The following is a 16,699-nucleotide window of genomic DNA, read 5'->3' as shown; positions in this document are numbered from 1 at the left end:
CAGATTCTTTGAAGTGAAAAGAGCAGGTCATGTTTAAGAGGTAACTACGATCTGTTGTGTTTTTGGTTTTGCTTTTCAAATAAATGTTTTCAAATTTTTTCCTTATATACTGAGCCTTTTTTTTAATTTGAATTTTCTAGAATGTGCATTTATCTTGAAATTAAGGATGTATTTCTTGAGTATTCTCAGCACTGGCCTGTATCCACTCAGTCACAGTGTTCTGCATGGCTTTGTCTAATGACAGCACTGTTAAGTATCCTACTCTAAGGGAGAAAGTCTTGTGTAAGAGGTAAATAATATAGCATAACCTCCTGTGTAAGTATTATAGGAAATTTAACTTAATTATATAGCTGAGCTACAGCAGTAGTTAAAGAATGAGTGTTTTACGGATTTAATAAAGTCACATAAATGTTATGTATTTCAGATGAAATTAGAAGAGGTACAGGCCAGATATGGTTGTAGTCCTGTACTGTTTCACACTCTGAGATAATGCTGAAAATGTGAGTTCATTAATACATACTCCATGAAGTTGTAAGGAAGGGGTGGTGGTATGGAGATGTCTTGAGTGTCAGTTTCTGGATCTTCTGCCAAGATGTGTGTGACTCCAGGAAAATGCAAGCAGTGAACAAGCACTTCACCTGTTTGAAGGCATAAAATTTCAACCACCCCACAGTTCCCAAGGAAAAGCCACAGCCAATTTTCAGTTCAAAAATTATATTAAATATAAAATAACCAATTAATGCATTTACAGAAAAATTAAACCATTATGAAAGTAACCACTTTCATACAGTTTGCAAAAAAAAACTTAATCCTTCAGTTAAGGCACAGTGAGTAATACAGCATATTATACAAAGAAGTTTAACCCCAAGGCTGAGAGGTTTTTCTGATATATCAGACAGTAGGGACAGAAGAAAACAAACACAACTGACATTAATTTCATGGCAGAAAAACGAAGCATCTTTCAGCTCTAAAGTTTTCACTAGTAAGCTAAGTGAGGCTTTCTCTTTGCCATAGTACAATAAGAACTCCCAATATTTTTCTGTGTATTCCCCAGGTACTGATCCATTCTCTTCCTTGCAGGTGTTCAGGGTGGAATGATTTTACACAGCTGTCAGCAACCTCTGTATTACCATTCAAAACAAGGTAAAGAACAGAGCATCAAAACAGATGACTGAATCTTTCTCAGAAGCTCTGCTGTAGTGTAGAAGGGCATACGAGAGAAGAAAGAATCTGTGTTATACAGAATACTAGTTCAGAGAGCTATCTGAAATACACAGCTGAGCTCTGCAAACTAATGCCCAAGGTTCCTGGCCTATGCTGTTCCAGCAGGCTCCTTGGTTAGTTAGTAGTGGAAACAAGGCTGGGGAAATATGATGACATCTAACAGAAAAATTCACTGAATGTTCTTGAAATTTTTGCATTCTCAAGGACAGAAATAATATATAGTAACCATTTGAATAATTGTAAGTTTTCTGCTAATCTATCTATAACTATTCTGCAAAGGAAGTGATTGGGACAGTTAGTTATTTCCGTGCCTGCAGCAGTGACTCCTGATTGTCCCAATGTAAACCATTCACGTTTTGCAATTTAGAGCTAGGATCACAGTCATTGCAATAAATTGCTTTGATTGGTAATTGGGGGTAGTTAAAACTGGAGAGAAGCTGCATTTCACTTAAAAAAGAATGAGTTGTTTCAATACTGAAACAAGTTTTTTTTTTTTTTTTTTTTAATTTAAAAGAAGATTCATAAGCCTGATTTTATAATTTCCAGTTATTTATGAATTCTGCACTAGGGAGAAAGAGATACCTGCAATAGCACATTCCTTACTTATAACATTAAACAAGCTGCCTGTTCAGCTTAATTAGGTACACTGATTCAGGTATCTTATAACAAAAAGGAAGAAAAAAAAAAAAAAAAAGGTGTTGTTACCATACACAATGTCCCATTCACTATAATTTAGCAAGACTTGAGTTTACTCTCCCTGCCAATTCAGAGCAAGCATGTAAAGAAGTATTTGAACAGGTGGCTCACTATTAGTTCTTGGATCTAGAGGGACAGCATCTTCTGCTGATGCTAGTTCTGTACTTGATTATAGCACTAAATGGAACAGCTGAGCAGTATCAGCTTCCAGTAGTGCTGGCACTGTTACCTATGTACTCAGGGGTGTCAATAGCCTCCTTTAAAGTTTAGAGTAATAATAAAAGTATTTCATTGGGCCTTTAAATCTAATTAACATTAAATCTAACATCTCTTATGTCAGTAACAGAAAGACACATGCACACAGTAGTGACAACAAATAGGGGAATTCAGAAGCTACTATGACTTGTGAGTTACAGGATATTGATTCCTATTAATCTATTCATAGAGAGCCAAGTTGCAAACAGTGTACAAATCAGAAATAGGTGTTTAGAAGTAGGAAAGAGCACTACATCTGCAATCCACAGTGCCAGACAACAATTTAAATGTTTTACTTGCTTTACAAGAAATTCAATTTTAGACCAAACATTTGTAGCCCAATTTTCATTTTAACTGAAGTGCCAATTTGGCAGAACGCCTCAGCCTTTATTAGGCTGACAGAAGGAAGAGACATCACTTAGCTCTCTCCTGATCAATAAGAACGCTAAAAGTTGTATTACACTGAACAAGTATAATCCTATTTTTCTGCTTGTAGCCAGACTGTGACACCTGACACTTCCTATTTCCTACAGTACACAGAGCTTTTCACTTAAGTAGAAACTACATCTTGCTTATTTTCCACAACAGACTGGCAATCTCCCTCATTTTCAAAGTTTACATTCACAAAGGAAGTACTTGTTGCTTCAGGCTGGTCTGTTTGGACAGGAGCCTCAGCCTGTGGCTTGTCCTGCTGCTCCTGATGCTGTCTTTCTGCTTCTTCTGACATCCTGTTTTCCTGTTCCTCCTCTTCTTCCTAAAATAAACAACCAGGTTCATAAGCTACTGATTCCTTGAAGTAAATAAGGCTTATATTCTATAAGAGCATATCACTTCCCATTACAAGACACAAAAATTTGTTCTGTTTAATAACAGTCACTAGCTTATTGTAATTCCACAACTTCCATTAAGGGAAAAAAAAAATACCACCAAAAGTGAAGGATTAAACTGTATCCCACCAACACAGAAAAAATGATGCGTGTCCAGATAAGCAATCTTTAGCGAACAACAGTAGTGATAGGTCTACTTTCTATGAAGCATTTCAATGCTATTTTAATAATGAAAAGCTATTGAAATAAAATAAGTGTTAGAAGTGTTAAAGCTTTAAGTTTTTTTGCATAAAGCATTGGCTACCCATCATTCATTTTCAGTTGCACTTTGGAATAAATGGTAACGTAACGTTCAATTTCACTTTGAATTCAGAGTTGGAAAGTACACCTACTTTAACTGAGTAAAGTGAGGCAGCTGCCTCCTTAGAGTGTTACTTTCAACTTTCTTACGCTTTTGACTTAAAAACGTGTTGTAGAAGAGAATCAAGCAGAGCAGTGGTAAGGACCCAACCAATTCTAAGACCGACTACCTGATGAGAAAATGCTCATGGATAAGCAAGCATAAATCATGGATCAAGTGAAACTGAAGGTGAGCTGAAGCAGACATTCTGAAACTTCATTTCAGTAATCAGTGTAGGAATACAGATTTTACTTTTGAAAATGCCAGGGAAGATAAGTGGGGAAAAGAAAAGTTTAAGAACGCAATCTCACACACATACCTCTTTCTTCATTCTGTAATACTCATCGATGGCATATTGGTATTTTGGAGTGCTTATCCCCAGAACAGATGCAATCTTTTCCCCAAGGAAATCACACACTGAAAACAAACAGAAGTTGATAAATGATTAATATATACAAGACAGTTATTGAACACAGTTTCACTGTAAAAGGTGTTAACTTTCCTGAATGGTTTTCCATCATTGTACATCACTTAAAAGAGAAAATCTGCTATGCTAAGCTACTTACTTTCAGCTTTCAACTGAAATTTAACTGAAGATTAGATAAAAACATATGGCTACCAACTAGAGTGGTCCTTCAGTCTAATGATACCAGAGAAGTTATTTAATGATAGATGTACACTTTAATCCCATATCAGTTTTAGCGATGCTCTGTGTCGCATACTGATGGGTTGATAAAATGTATAGATTTTAGCTATCTCAGTTTTCAAGGCTACATAGAATCATATAGATATATGTAGGATTACTTTGCCAAAACATGTAGTGAAGTCAGAAGAACAGCACAGGTGGGCTTGGGTCAGTTGGTATCTGCCTTTAGGATGCAAATAAATTACTCAGTCATCTTCAGTGAAAACAGAAGTAATCAACTGAATGGTTCTGTGAGTGTGCAGTTATTTTATAGATAATCTCACAGAGCTCTTTCAAAAGATCAGTTCAAGATAGCAAATACAGGAGGCAAAAGTTAAGAGGAAAAGAGGAAGCATCTAGATGTCCTCAAACTGATAAAAGACTCCTGGAAAAAAAAGAAAAAAAAAAAAAGGAGAGCAATATCTATCTCTGTGAATGAGGAAAAGATACAGCAATGAACAGGACTGTAGTGTAAAGTGTTTCTAAAAATAATAATAGTTTAATCAATAAAATAGACTGCCAATAGTCTTTTAAATACTCACAATCAGGCTGTACAGTGATGGAAATTCCACAGATATTTGTCAATATACAATACAAAATACTTCACACACAAGAACACAGACTTGGACAAGCATTCTAAAAACTTAGCAATTTTTATGAGGTCCACAGGTCAAAGAAACTTCTGTGTAGTGAGTTTAAGACTCTGGACAATAAGTCCTATTTTTGTCTATCTTGCAACCTCAGCAGACTGTTGAAAAGTACATGACTAGGTATACTCTTAGAATACTTGCCAGTTGTCTTAGTAAAATCTGATGATTTAGTTAGGTGAAAAATTTTTTCCAAATAATATCACTCAAAATGGTTCCATAGGAGACTTTATAGGAAGCTGATACACACCCTTGCCAACATCATCATAATTCCATATGGAGAAAAATAGAAAAATAAAAGTGTTCAGCAAAAGGATTCATGCTTCATACAACAGTTGTTGATTGAAAATAAATAAATAAATAAATAAATAACATGACTGCCTAAACAAGGGGAAAACACCACAATCTCATTTATACTTTTGGAAAAAAAAAAAAAAAAAAAAAAAAGACCAGTAGACTACAGAGATTATTTACAGTCTGTCAGAGTTGACTCAATATTCTTCCACGTGTTTAACTAAGAATTAAGTGAATCAGTACCTGATAAGGTTGAGGTGGCAACTCTCAGCATATGAAACCATAAGTAGGGTCCCCATGTGAGCGTTGTCTGTAACCACAAAAACAGTACCAACATGTATAGCTGTATGTTAAAGATACACATTAAGATATGCAAATGCTCAAATGGATCTAGAACAAAATCTGCAGTGGCACCTGTTTGCAGCTACCACAGTATTTTTGCTTTATAGTAAGTATAGACCAGGTATATCTGAAGCAAGATATCACTACAAGATATAACAAATAACCATGGTTTACATCTGGGAACATTATTTTCACCTTTTTTGTTTCCTGCTTCCAGACTTGGGAAGCAACAAGCATCCAGTTCAATCCCAAGATATTTCCTATGACTATAAAGACTTTTTCATTATTTTCTGAATTCTGTCAGACCAAGCAGAGAACTGACCTAACCTCTGATAATTCTCTGATTATAATAATGAGAGAAGCAAAAAATATCTGTGAGGAAAAAGATGGGGGTGCCACCATTTGTGTAAGAGAAGCTGGAGTTCACAGAGCTCTGCCCAGGCGTGGATAAGGGCCAGCTGAGAGCTTACAGGTAAGGATTAAAGCATTATGGTTGATACTGGAGCATGTGCATGCTATAGGGAAAATGACTAGGAAGAGCAAACGTATGAGGCCTGCTTCACACAGCTAGAAACTGTCTCAATGGTGATTTCCACCAACTTAACACCTGCTGGAGGAACAACACAGCAGGGCATAAACCCAGCACGGTCCTGACCACAATTTCTTGACACAAGTAACAGAGAAAACAAGAAAAGGTGCTCTGGACCTCGTGTTCACCAACGAGCAAAGCCTCACTGGGTTTAGGAAGGGTTGAGGCCAGCTTGGTTGCAATGACTATGAGATGAAGTTCAGAATGCTGAGAGGAAGGAGCCAAGCAAAAAAGCAAAATCATAACTCTGGGCTTCAGGAGAACAGACTTTGGCCTTTTCAGGGATCCGCTTGGAAAAGGCCCATGGGAAAAGGCCCTAGAGGGAAGAGAGGTCCAGAAAAGCTAGCTGAAATTCAAAAATCATCTACTCCAAGCTCACGAGCGATCCATCCCAAAAGTAGGAAGTCAGGCAAAAATACCAGCAGGCCTGTCTTGATAAACAAGGAGCTCTGGCCAAACTCAGCTGTAAAAAGGGAATATACTGAAGGTGGAAGCAGAGATAGGTAACACTGGAGAAATATAAAGCATTCTGAGCATTCAGAGACAGAATTAGGAAAGCCAAAGCACACCAGGAGTTGAATCTAGCAAGAAATCTAAGAGGCAACAGGAAGTGCTTCTGTAAATACCTAAGGGGCAAGAGGAAGGTGCAGGCTTACTGCAGAAGGGGGCAGAGGTTCTGATGACACAAGACACGGAAAAATCTGTGGTAGTGAAAACTGCCTTCATCCCACATTTCCTTCTAAGACTGGACTTCAGAAATCTAAAGGACAAGGAGCAAGATGCGGTGTAAGAAAGACAGTACAAGAGGATCTGCTTCCAGAATACTTAAGCAAACTGGTCACAGCTAAGTTAGTGAACCCTAATGCAAAATTACTAAGATGGTGAAGGGTCTGGAGCATCTTCCACGTGAAGGAAGGATGAGAGAAATGGGGCTATTCAGCACTGAGTAGACTGGGGAAATCTTATCCATGAGTACAATCTGTCAAGCAAGAAGCTCAAGCTGGCAGACACAAGTAAAACAGATGCTACATATTTTTGGCAACGGACATTAAAAATATCCTGCCAAGGTAAAAGTGTAAGCAAAACCAGCTGCTATCCTGCTTATACAAAAGCACCTCCAGCTCGTTGATTACATACGCAGTTGGCAGATAAGCTAATGACAATCATTTCTCAGTTTGTTCAGTTGAAGAACTCAAAAAAAAGTGCTGGAAAAGCTCATTGCCACAGGTGCAAATAATGGCATTGACAAGCCTTTGTACAATCCTTCATAACGAGGTGACAAAGTCAAAAAGCACTCACAGAGCGCACAGAACAAACAAAAGCCTGCTGTGCAGCAGTAAGTAAGAAGCTACAAGAGCCCCTTTAACATTTAAGGATAAAAAGAGAAGCTGAGCTTCAATGTGACAGAAGTAAATCAGACACAGAGTATTCTAATGTCCTACTGCAGTACCACAAACATTAAATTTGAGTCTCTGCAGGACAGAGATGCTTTCTATTTCTGCTATTCCCCCACCACAATTAAAGATCAGTTTGCTATGTTAAAAGTAATTCCAAGTTCAACTTTGTATGATTGTCTGCTTCCTACAACATGCATCTCTGGCCTAGCTAGATATTTCTTCACTCATTCCAATATTTTTGTGCCAGTTCTGGCACCTTGCAAAAGGAACATTCTTTCAAGTGTCTCAAAAGGCAATATAAAGCCAAAAGAAACCACGTAATGAAGATTCAACAGTTAAATGAAATGCCTTGTAGAGTAAACACCACTGAGAACAAGCAGGGACATGAACACATCTGGGAGAAATAATTCTCCTGTTTTTTTTTTCTTATTTCCTTAGGGTAAGTTTGGGCAGCTTCTGGCAGAACCTCAGATACCTAAGCAAGAAGGCCAAATATGAGGTGAGGAGAGGTACTGGAGAGAACAAGAACCTTATGGGTGATAAGAACATAAACGTTCTGCGAAAGCTGAATACAAATTAATAGTACTATATGAATTATCTTTGATTTACTGAATGACACTGGAAAATGGTACTGAAGTCAGGTCTTACGGTACCAAAGTCAGTTCAGTAAGAACTGCACACCCAGATGTTATGTATCTTCTTTGTCCAGAGAAGTCTTAACATTCAGTGTAATCAAAACAAGGACAGATAATACTGTATTTCTTGAATGGAATGTAGGACACTAGTTTTATATCAGGGAACAGTATTTCTCCTACCATCATTCTCTTAAGTATATGTTTCTACAGTGCTTAACTATACTATTTTGCTATCATGATATAATTTTGTTTTTTAAAGTTAAAAATATAATGGTTATTTACACTTGATTTTAAATTACAAAACATCCTAATGCACAGTTCTAATCTAAAACTCAGCTACAATATCATCTGTCCAAGTCCACATACAGAAGGTGTCAGCGCACTGCATTTTAAGTAGGAATTAACATAATTAATTCATCCACTGATAAAACCAAGAGGGCTATGATTCAGCAACAGAACATGATATTGTTCCCTAGTATGGTGCTGCCTAAGGGAGCAGACACACTGCTGAACTTCTGAATGTGCCATATAAACAATCCACATCCATATTTCTTTTGCTAGATTTCAGTCCCTAATAACACTTCTTGACCTTTCTAAAGATTGTAGGTTTGGCACTTTGTTTTTTGTTAGGTTGGTTGTTTGCTTTGTTTGTTTGGATTGAGTGTGTGCCTTTCCTCAGAGAAAATGGCAAAATGAGATAAAGAATCATTTACTGATTTAAGAAAAAGCAAGTTGTGTTTAATGAGTTAAATATTGCCAGATACTTTTCCATTGTTTACTGTGTCAAGACGCAAGTTTAATGAGTTTAATTACTGATTGCCTAGTCACTGGCATAACAAGTCCTTCAGTGAACGCAGCAGGTGAAACTGCTATCACAAACTGGTTAAAACAAGATTGAGGAGCATCAAAAATAATCATACATCGCGTGATGAATAGCAATTATTTGGCAACTTTCCTCCCACGTTGCCAAATTCTTAAAATAAAATCAGACTTTCTGAGTTCTCAATAGCATAAAATAATGCTTTTTTGCTATATGAAGTTAAGTTCCTTTTTGACTAGGAGATGTCGGAATAATCTTCCTGTAAGAATATCTTTCAGTCTTTCCAACAAAATGTATCTGTTCTGGAGCAGCTGAAAGATCCTCAGGATAAATGCTAAACATATATAGTTGCTTATAGTTGGTCTGCAAAGGCATTTCTGCCTGTTCACCTAATAGGTGAAGGCAACAAAGTGGCAATCCAGGCATAAGCAGAAAGATTATTTTCTGGAACCAGTAAGGTAAAGGTCTTTGTGGACAGAATTGAAGGAGGTTTACAATATAAATTACATTTTTTGATAGAAGATTCAGTTATGAGCAAAGCATTTACAAACACCAAAGAGGCAAAGGAGAACACGAATAATAAAAAATGCTATCTTAAAAAAAGAAATCAGAAAAATGTAGTAAAAATGCTCCGTGTTTTGGATTCAGCTCCCTCTCTAAAAACCACAACAAACTGGACACTGATCCAAAAGCAGCAATGAACTGACTTACAGAACTGTCAGAATCACTGCTTCAAAGCAAAACTTAAGACTCACTATTTTATGAGAATTTGTTTTAGGTGGCATCAGCCCATCACACTGAGTTCTTTGGTTCTCATATTACCAGAATACATACATGTTACTTCGCTTAGTACAGAAGACATTGCCGTTATCTGCCTAGCTCTGCAGCGTGACTAAACCAAGGTATGGCTACTGAAGAAGTTTCTTTACAACACAGCAAAATATTTGTTTCTCTTAAGAGTTAAGTTTAAACTCTTAAGTTTAAACTCACTTAGAACCTGCTATTATGCCAATACCAACTGAGCTTTGAATTTTCATGATTTAAAGTTTCTATTCCAAATATTATGTGCTTTTTCTAAAAATAAATTGGTCCAGGAACAGCTATTATTTGCAACATACTTTTTAGTATCCCAACCGAGATAACAAGTTTTAGACATGCTGGTCTCAGCAAACTGACTACTTAATTGCTTCTATAGAAATCCTACAATAAAAACATTTTCAAGGCAGCTGTTGGCTAAAACATCAAAGCTCAGCTTGGACTAACATTTCTTCAATTCAGTGGCTCAGTTGGGATACACGAAGCATTCAGCAGATAAGGTAAACTTCACTTAATGGCAACCCTTGGTCTAATCAAGTTTATTCTGCCAAGGTAAAAAGCAATGCTTAATAGGGCATACTGTGCTCCACAATAAAGTATTCTGCTTCAGAAGGCTCTTTTATTATTAAAAAAATAATAATAATAAAAATTAAATATTTCATAAACTATAGTGGAATAAAGCAATTTTATCTGTACCACACAATATGCTTTTTGGTATTCAGAATGAAATTCAAATTAGGAAAGCAGGAGTATGATCCCACAAAATCCTGGCAGTTGTGGATATTTGAGAACTTTTTAGTTAAGTGTCCATCTGTTCAACAGTGTGTACTTCTCTGGCCTCACAACACACATATCAAGTCCTGTGAGCCTTCCATCATGCTAATGCTACTGAGGAGAAATGACAGAGAAACTACACAGATCTAGCCCCCTGCTAATTATAATTGAAAAAAAAATAATCTCTGTAGGTATCTATGGATATCTGACAGAGCCCTCATTGTGTGAAGCAGATCTGAGGAGTCTGAAGATCCATTAATGTTACGGTAGTATTCAGTAAGTTTCACAGTTCTTGCACTTCTAGAGTAAACCCTTAGGGGGAAGAAGAAAAACAAAAATACCCAACAGTGTAGCTTAACAGCTATCATTTAGCAACTGTTTATAAGTTAAATATATTTGTTTTCAATGATTATACTTTAATTAACGTGTAAACTTGACATGCATTTTTATACTGATATATCTGCTCTCAGGCTAATGTTACTTTTCTTTGTGTACAAGAAAGAGGTACTGATGCATCCGTCCATCCAGGTCTAAATACAACATCTTTATACTTGAATCCTTTGGAGCCCCAGTCCCAGCTCTCTGTAGTCTCATATCAGCTCAATCCTCAAACTATTACTTTTTCTTCAAGCTAAATTAACTTTACAGACGGAATAAAGGAGAACTGATTGATAGTCCTTCACAAAGCACACCTTGTGGCCACACCACTTCTTCAGAAGAGAAAGAAAACAAAGTCAAACTGTCCACTGAAATCCCTCCTTTTTGTATCCCTGGGAAGGATGCACACACAAATAAGTATAGCAGCTAGTCATACAGTAATTGGCAAACTTTAAACACAACACTTCTTAATCATGGATTCCCAAACCATGACGCACAAGTCATTTCAACAGCAATGCTTATGTCAGGTAGAAAACACCACCAGTTTCTGTGTGTGCAGAGACTCTTATCTGAAGTGTAAGAACAAGCAGCTCTAAACAGGTATTTGCCTCCAAAGCACAGACAGGCTGGCTGCTGCACAAGGCAGCAACCCCCAGCCCCCTGACAGTACTCAGCACATGGGAAAAGATCTAGCTGATTTTTGGGACCCCACTTCAAGCTCAGTACAGGCAAACAAGTACAGAGACGGCTGGGAATGGAGTCCCACAGACAGAAGGCAGGGAACAGGACTGTAGACTCAATTTATGGGAAGATAGAATCATAGGAAGGTAGAGAAGAAATAGTTGGGATACCAGTTTGTGGAGCTGTCATAAAAGAAACACAAGACTGCAGATGTGGCAAATACTTCTAAGATTCCTCAGTGCCTAGAGCCAATTGAATTAACTCAATCTTTTATACACCATATCAAATTTGTAACATCAGAACTACAGGAAAAGATGCAAGTAGTTATCCAATAAACCAGTAAGCAGAAATGCATCAAGTGAAGTACTTACAGGATCTACAGGAGGCAACAGGTCTTTTTTCTCTTGTTCATCTTCCTCTTCATCTGTGCTATATTCTTCCATTGTTTCTCCACTTGCAAAGTGAATAACCCTCCTTGGAACTTTCTTCTTCTTTCCTATGACACCCAGCTCCACATTCTCAAAGCCTCTGTCTCCATTTGTAAGTTGCTACATAGAAGAAAAAACTAAAAATTATCTCAAGTTCACTTCTATGCAGTAAGCTGAAAAACTGGACTTTTCCCTTAAAAAAACTTCATGATCTGTTTAAGAGTTTTAGATCATTTAGTACATTAGCAATCACCATTAGTACAAGGGCGCATGAAAAAAGCTTAATTAAAACCCACTTAATTTAAAAAGCTTAAAAACCCACTTAATTTAGCGGGTAAGGATGAATGAAAAAGAGAAGTGTGGGTTTGTTCTTTCAGTTGCCGAATACTACAATGCAGTCTTCCAGTCTAAGAAAAAGCACTGGGAAAGCTTTACTTCTGGTTCAAAGGCCAGTCCATAATTCTTCAGGATAACAACTCATGCGGACGGAGAATTTTAGTAAGTTTTGTATTGTATCCATCAAAAGAGAACCTTAATTTTGGCAAAGCATTTAAATACTACTGCAACAAATGCAAAAGGTGTTTTGAAAATACTTCTATTGTACAGAGAAGGACACAGAAGACATGAAATGTCAGTCAGCTGCTTTTAATGTACCATGCAGGTTTTTAAAAAGCACACAAGTGCATGTATTGTAGAAGCGTGTCATAAGGAACTTAGGGAAAGAAATGCATGCATGCATATGTACATAGAACTAACTTTGAGTAAAATTGACATGTTCCAATTTTTGACTACTTGTCTAGACAAGCTTAGCACAGATCTTCACAGATCACAAATCAAAAATATTAGTAAAAATGTGTATTTTTAACACACAGTTGTAGGATTACCCTTAATCCTAAACACAGTATCGCTCTTCCTGTCACTTATGCTAGGTTCACTAGGAAAACCAATGGGCACAGTGCAGTGGGACAGGTGAAGGTAGGGAGGCAGAACTGCCTCTTTCATTCCGGGCAATAGATCTATCTCATGCCCAGTGAAGAGGGAGGGAATACACCGATCACATGCTATGCCTGATGATGTGGAGAGGGAGTACACACTTTCATCATCCCTTCTAGCCCTCATACTGCAGCTGCAGAAAACTGCAAGTCATTTTGGCTTCCTGCAGTGTTTCTTTAGCTACCATGGCACATTTTGTGTATGTTTCTGGAGGAACAAAGCAGAATGAAGTGGCAGAATGAAGTTTTCAGTGGTATAATCCAGCAAAAATGGCATTACATTTCCATGCAGAAGCACAAAGCTGACAGCCCTGGGGCTAGTGGACTCTGTTGAGTTTCAGTCCTGAAAACAACAGCAGTAGAACAGCAAATCTACAGAAATCTGAGTGCTGAAAAAATGCAACTGAGCCTGAGCACAGGGAGCATCCCTTGTGCTGCCATGAGGGCAGGCACTGCTCACTGCAAGTTGGTTCTGTGTTTTTTGGAGCACAGAGCACCACAGAATTGGCCTCTTAAAAAATTTCACACTTCTTCATTGGCACAGAACAATGATTCCATTTTTCATGGTTAGTCGCAGTACTGAAGAGCACAATTTCTTATGACTACTTATTGTGATCAATAACAGTAAGCCTCACTACAAGCTCCTAGAAATCCTTCTGATTTTGATTCATTTAACTCAAATACTTCAAATATCTTTTAGCTTAGAAAAATAGTGTAATAAGCTTTTAAAATTTAAAAGCAAGTTTTAATTCTCTGGCTATAGAAACTGTACACTTCTCAGTGCATTTCTGTACCCCTCTTACACTACCTGTGGAAAGGAGCTCAGCACATTTGGTTCTGTTACAACATTTGGACAAATGTAATCAATACAAAAAAAGAATCAAGGAACAATGAAACATTTCCCTTAGTAATCTGGTCCAGAGACTTAAATTTACTTAATAAAATAAAATGCATCAGCAGCTGCTTTCATTATTACATGGGCAGCAAACCTAGATGTTATTTCCAGTCATCCCTGTGGCGTTTGTCGTTTTAATTTTCACATGCACAACACCAACAAAAGCCTCCTGTCCCAGCTGCAAGCAGAAGCCCAGTTTTATTTTATTTCTCTTCCCAACAGGGTCTGCTAAAAAATGTGGCAATACAGATCTTATCTATAATTATCACCCAGACTCACTTTATAGCAAAACACAACAGTATCTTCTGTTTGAGACCTTACACATTTACCTTCTTTTTCCAATCCAGGAGCTATCATGCAGGTCACCCCTCATGGGCACACCTCTGGTCAGGCTGCCATCTCATTTTCTTCCACAGGCCTATTCCCACCACCACCACATTACACAAGTCCTGAAAGCCCTGGCACATGGCATGACAAACAAATGCTATCAAAGCATATACCTTGGCTTCCATACTGCCAGCTATTAAACACGAGGCTAGTTACCTTTGTACTTTCTGCTTCAGCTTTAGTTGTGAAGATGCTTTGTGAAGTCTGTCGTGCTATCTCCTTTTCCTTTCAAATGTCCCCTTGGAATTCTTAATTCACTTTGTGACCCTCACACATCTCCCCTGTTGGAAGTTACATCCCAAAGTGCTGTTCCTCATTACTCCTTTCAATCCCTCTCACCTCAGCTTTTGACAGAAGCACACAACCAAAATGCCAAAACAAATAAACTACGATCATGGATGAAGTGTGCCAAGACACCTGCAGCTGGCGGCGCTCAGCACAACTAACACAGGACAATGCAACAGCCTCAAGTTTCATTGAGGAGAGGAAAAAGAAAACGAAATGACAAAGAGGAGAACAGACCACTCACTTTGTCATCCTCCAATCCGTCAGAACTTTGGCCGCGTACTGAGCTTTTGATCCAAAACGCCAAAGCTCGTGCCTCTCTCACTCCCCCAGGAAAGTAATTAGTTCACAAAGAGCTGCTGGCCTGACGGCACTAGTCAGTAGGAGGCTGTAATACTAATCAAGACACAGTCCTGCCCATGCTATCCTGCCTGCTTGCATTTTTATTATTTTTATAATCCTCCTTAACTTTCTACCCTGCGTCTCAAGCGAAATTAAACCGCACGAGTCTTCTGCAAGCAGAAAACGATGAAGTGAAGGTTGGGAGAGCAGAGCTGTAAAGAAGCCTTCGGAACCGCAGGGCTCAGGACGGCAGCGCACAGCCAAGGCGCGGCACAGGAGCACCGCGCGCACAGCCTGAGCCGCTGCCGGAGACTTCAGCCGGGCGGATGAGCGCTCTGCAGGTCGAAGTCTGCCCGAGACCCGGTGTCGCGTGCGGCCGAGGCAGTGATCTCTGACGCCTCGGCTCTGTCGCTGACACGCTGGCTGGAAACGGATAAGCCGCCCTGATTCAATATTTATCAGGCGATTTGTAAGGCGTTGTTCGCCCGTGAAACAGAAGACGCCCGCGCTGCAGGCTGTAACTACAGCGCACTGAAGGGCAGAGCCGCTCCGGCTGCCGCCCACACGACCACCAGCCCTCCCGTTGGGCTCGGCCACGCACGCCGCGGCCCCGGCCGAGCCTCCCCGGCCTCTCCCCGCCGAGCTCCGGCGGTCCCGCTCACCTGCTCGGGCTCCATGGCGCAGGCGGCGGCCGCGGGGCCGGTGGCGGGCGCGCAGTAGAGGGTGATGGCGGACAGCCCCTGCTCCATCCTTCCGCCCGCCGCGGCGCCGGGGGAGGGCGGCAGCGGCCCGCCGCGGCCCAGGGAGGCGAGCAACCGGGCGGTGCCGCCCGTCACACCGCCCGGCGGGGCGGAGCGCTGAGAGAGTGCAGCTGGGGCCTAGTGGGTCCGGCCGTGCTCCCGTCCCTAGGCCTCTGCCCGGGGAAGGGGGAAACGCGCGGGGCCTGGGCGCCTTCTCGAGCCACACCTCGGGCATCGCGTCCTCTAACTGCAGCAACCAGAGCCAGGAGAGCCAGGAGAGCCCGGGGAGAAAAGTACAGGGGATGACTACCGGGAACGGGCTCCTCAAACAGGGCGGACTGAGCTCCCCAGCCTGCTCTGCATCCCTCTCACATCTGCCTCTCCGCCCGTTGGGGTGGCAGGGGGTTAAAGTCTCAACTCGAGCAGGATTTCACCTCAGGAAAAAAAGCATTAGAGCATTAGCAGCCCTTCCAGCACAGCTGCCTGCAGATAGAGGAACTATCACCCCTCACCAAAAAAGAAAAACAGGGGGGGAGTGGGGGTGCAGAAAGACAAATTCTGAACCTTTGGAAAAGGCCCCCCCTCACACCTTTTAAAGGAGAAACAAAAGAAAAGTAAAAACAGGGTGTTCTGGCCCCTGGGACTTATCTGGGTGAGAAAATAACATGCATTCCCAGCAGGCAAGGAAAAGCATTTGCTTTCACTTAATTGGTTTGCTTTATGGAGCAGCAGCAGCAAGCAAAGTGCTCTTTCTCCAAACTGCACACTGAAGGCTTTTGTTACTGCTAACACCTTAACAAAGGGCCATAACTCACCTAAGAGAAAGCACATCAGCCACTGCCAACAGCTAGAGAACACAGGCAGAAGAAGCAGCATTTTCAAGGTCCTGCTTACAGAACGAAGGAGTGAATGAATCACTTTTTCCAAGGTAGGAGTCAGTGGCTGTAATGAGCACTGCCATTATTTACACGATGACAAGGATGACACAGGATTGAAGGACAACTGAGTATGACTTCTAAGGAACTATGCTCTGTAGCACAGATAGGCTCTTGGAACATGTCTTAGTATTGCAGTCTCTCAGAGGAGAGCAGTCATGAGCAAAAAAATACATCCTTTTCAATAGCTGCAATGAAAGAATATAAATATTTCAGCAGCCAGAGTCATCCTTGT

At 40.0% G+C, this 16,699-nt stretch overlaps 1 protein-coding gene across 1 annotated transcript; it reads right to left on the bottom strand.

Annotated features, from left to right (window-relative positions):
• Nucleotides 1-2,725: 2,725 nt before the first annotated feature.
• On the bottom strand, nt 2,726-15,538 carry FAM177A1 (family with sequence similarity 177 member A1; the record flags this gene model as incomplete). Its single annotated transcript, XM_079537459.1, has 5 exons — nt 2,726-2,929; nt 3,722-3,819; nt 5,272-5,338; nt 11,832-12,008; nt 15,452-15,538. 5 exons carry the CDS (start codon nt 15,536-15,538, stop codon nt 2,726-2,728), a joined length of 633 nt encoding a protein of 210 aa, XP_079393585.1.
• Between the last annotated feature and the right edge of the window lie 1,161 nt (nt 15,539-16,699).

Source organism: Tetrao urogallus (genome assembly GCF_951394365.1).
Source record: "Tetrao urogallus genome assembly, chromosome: 6".
NCBI lineage: Eukaryota > Metazoa > Chordata > Aves > Galliformes > Phasianidae > Tetrao > Tetrao urogallus.
Note: the sequence above shows the minus strand (reverse complement) of the source record. Positions and strands in the feature narration are given on the sequence as shown.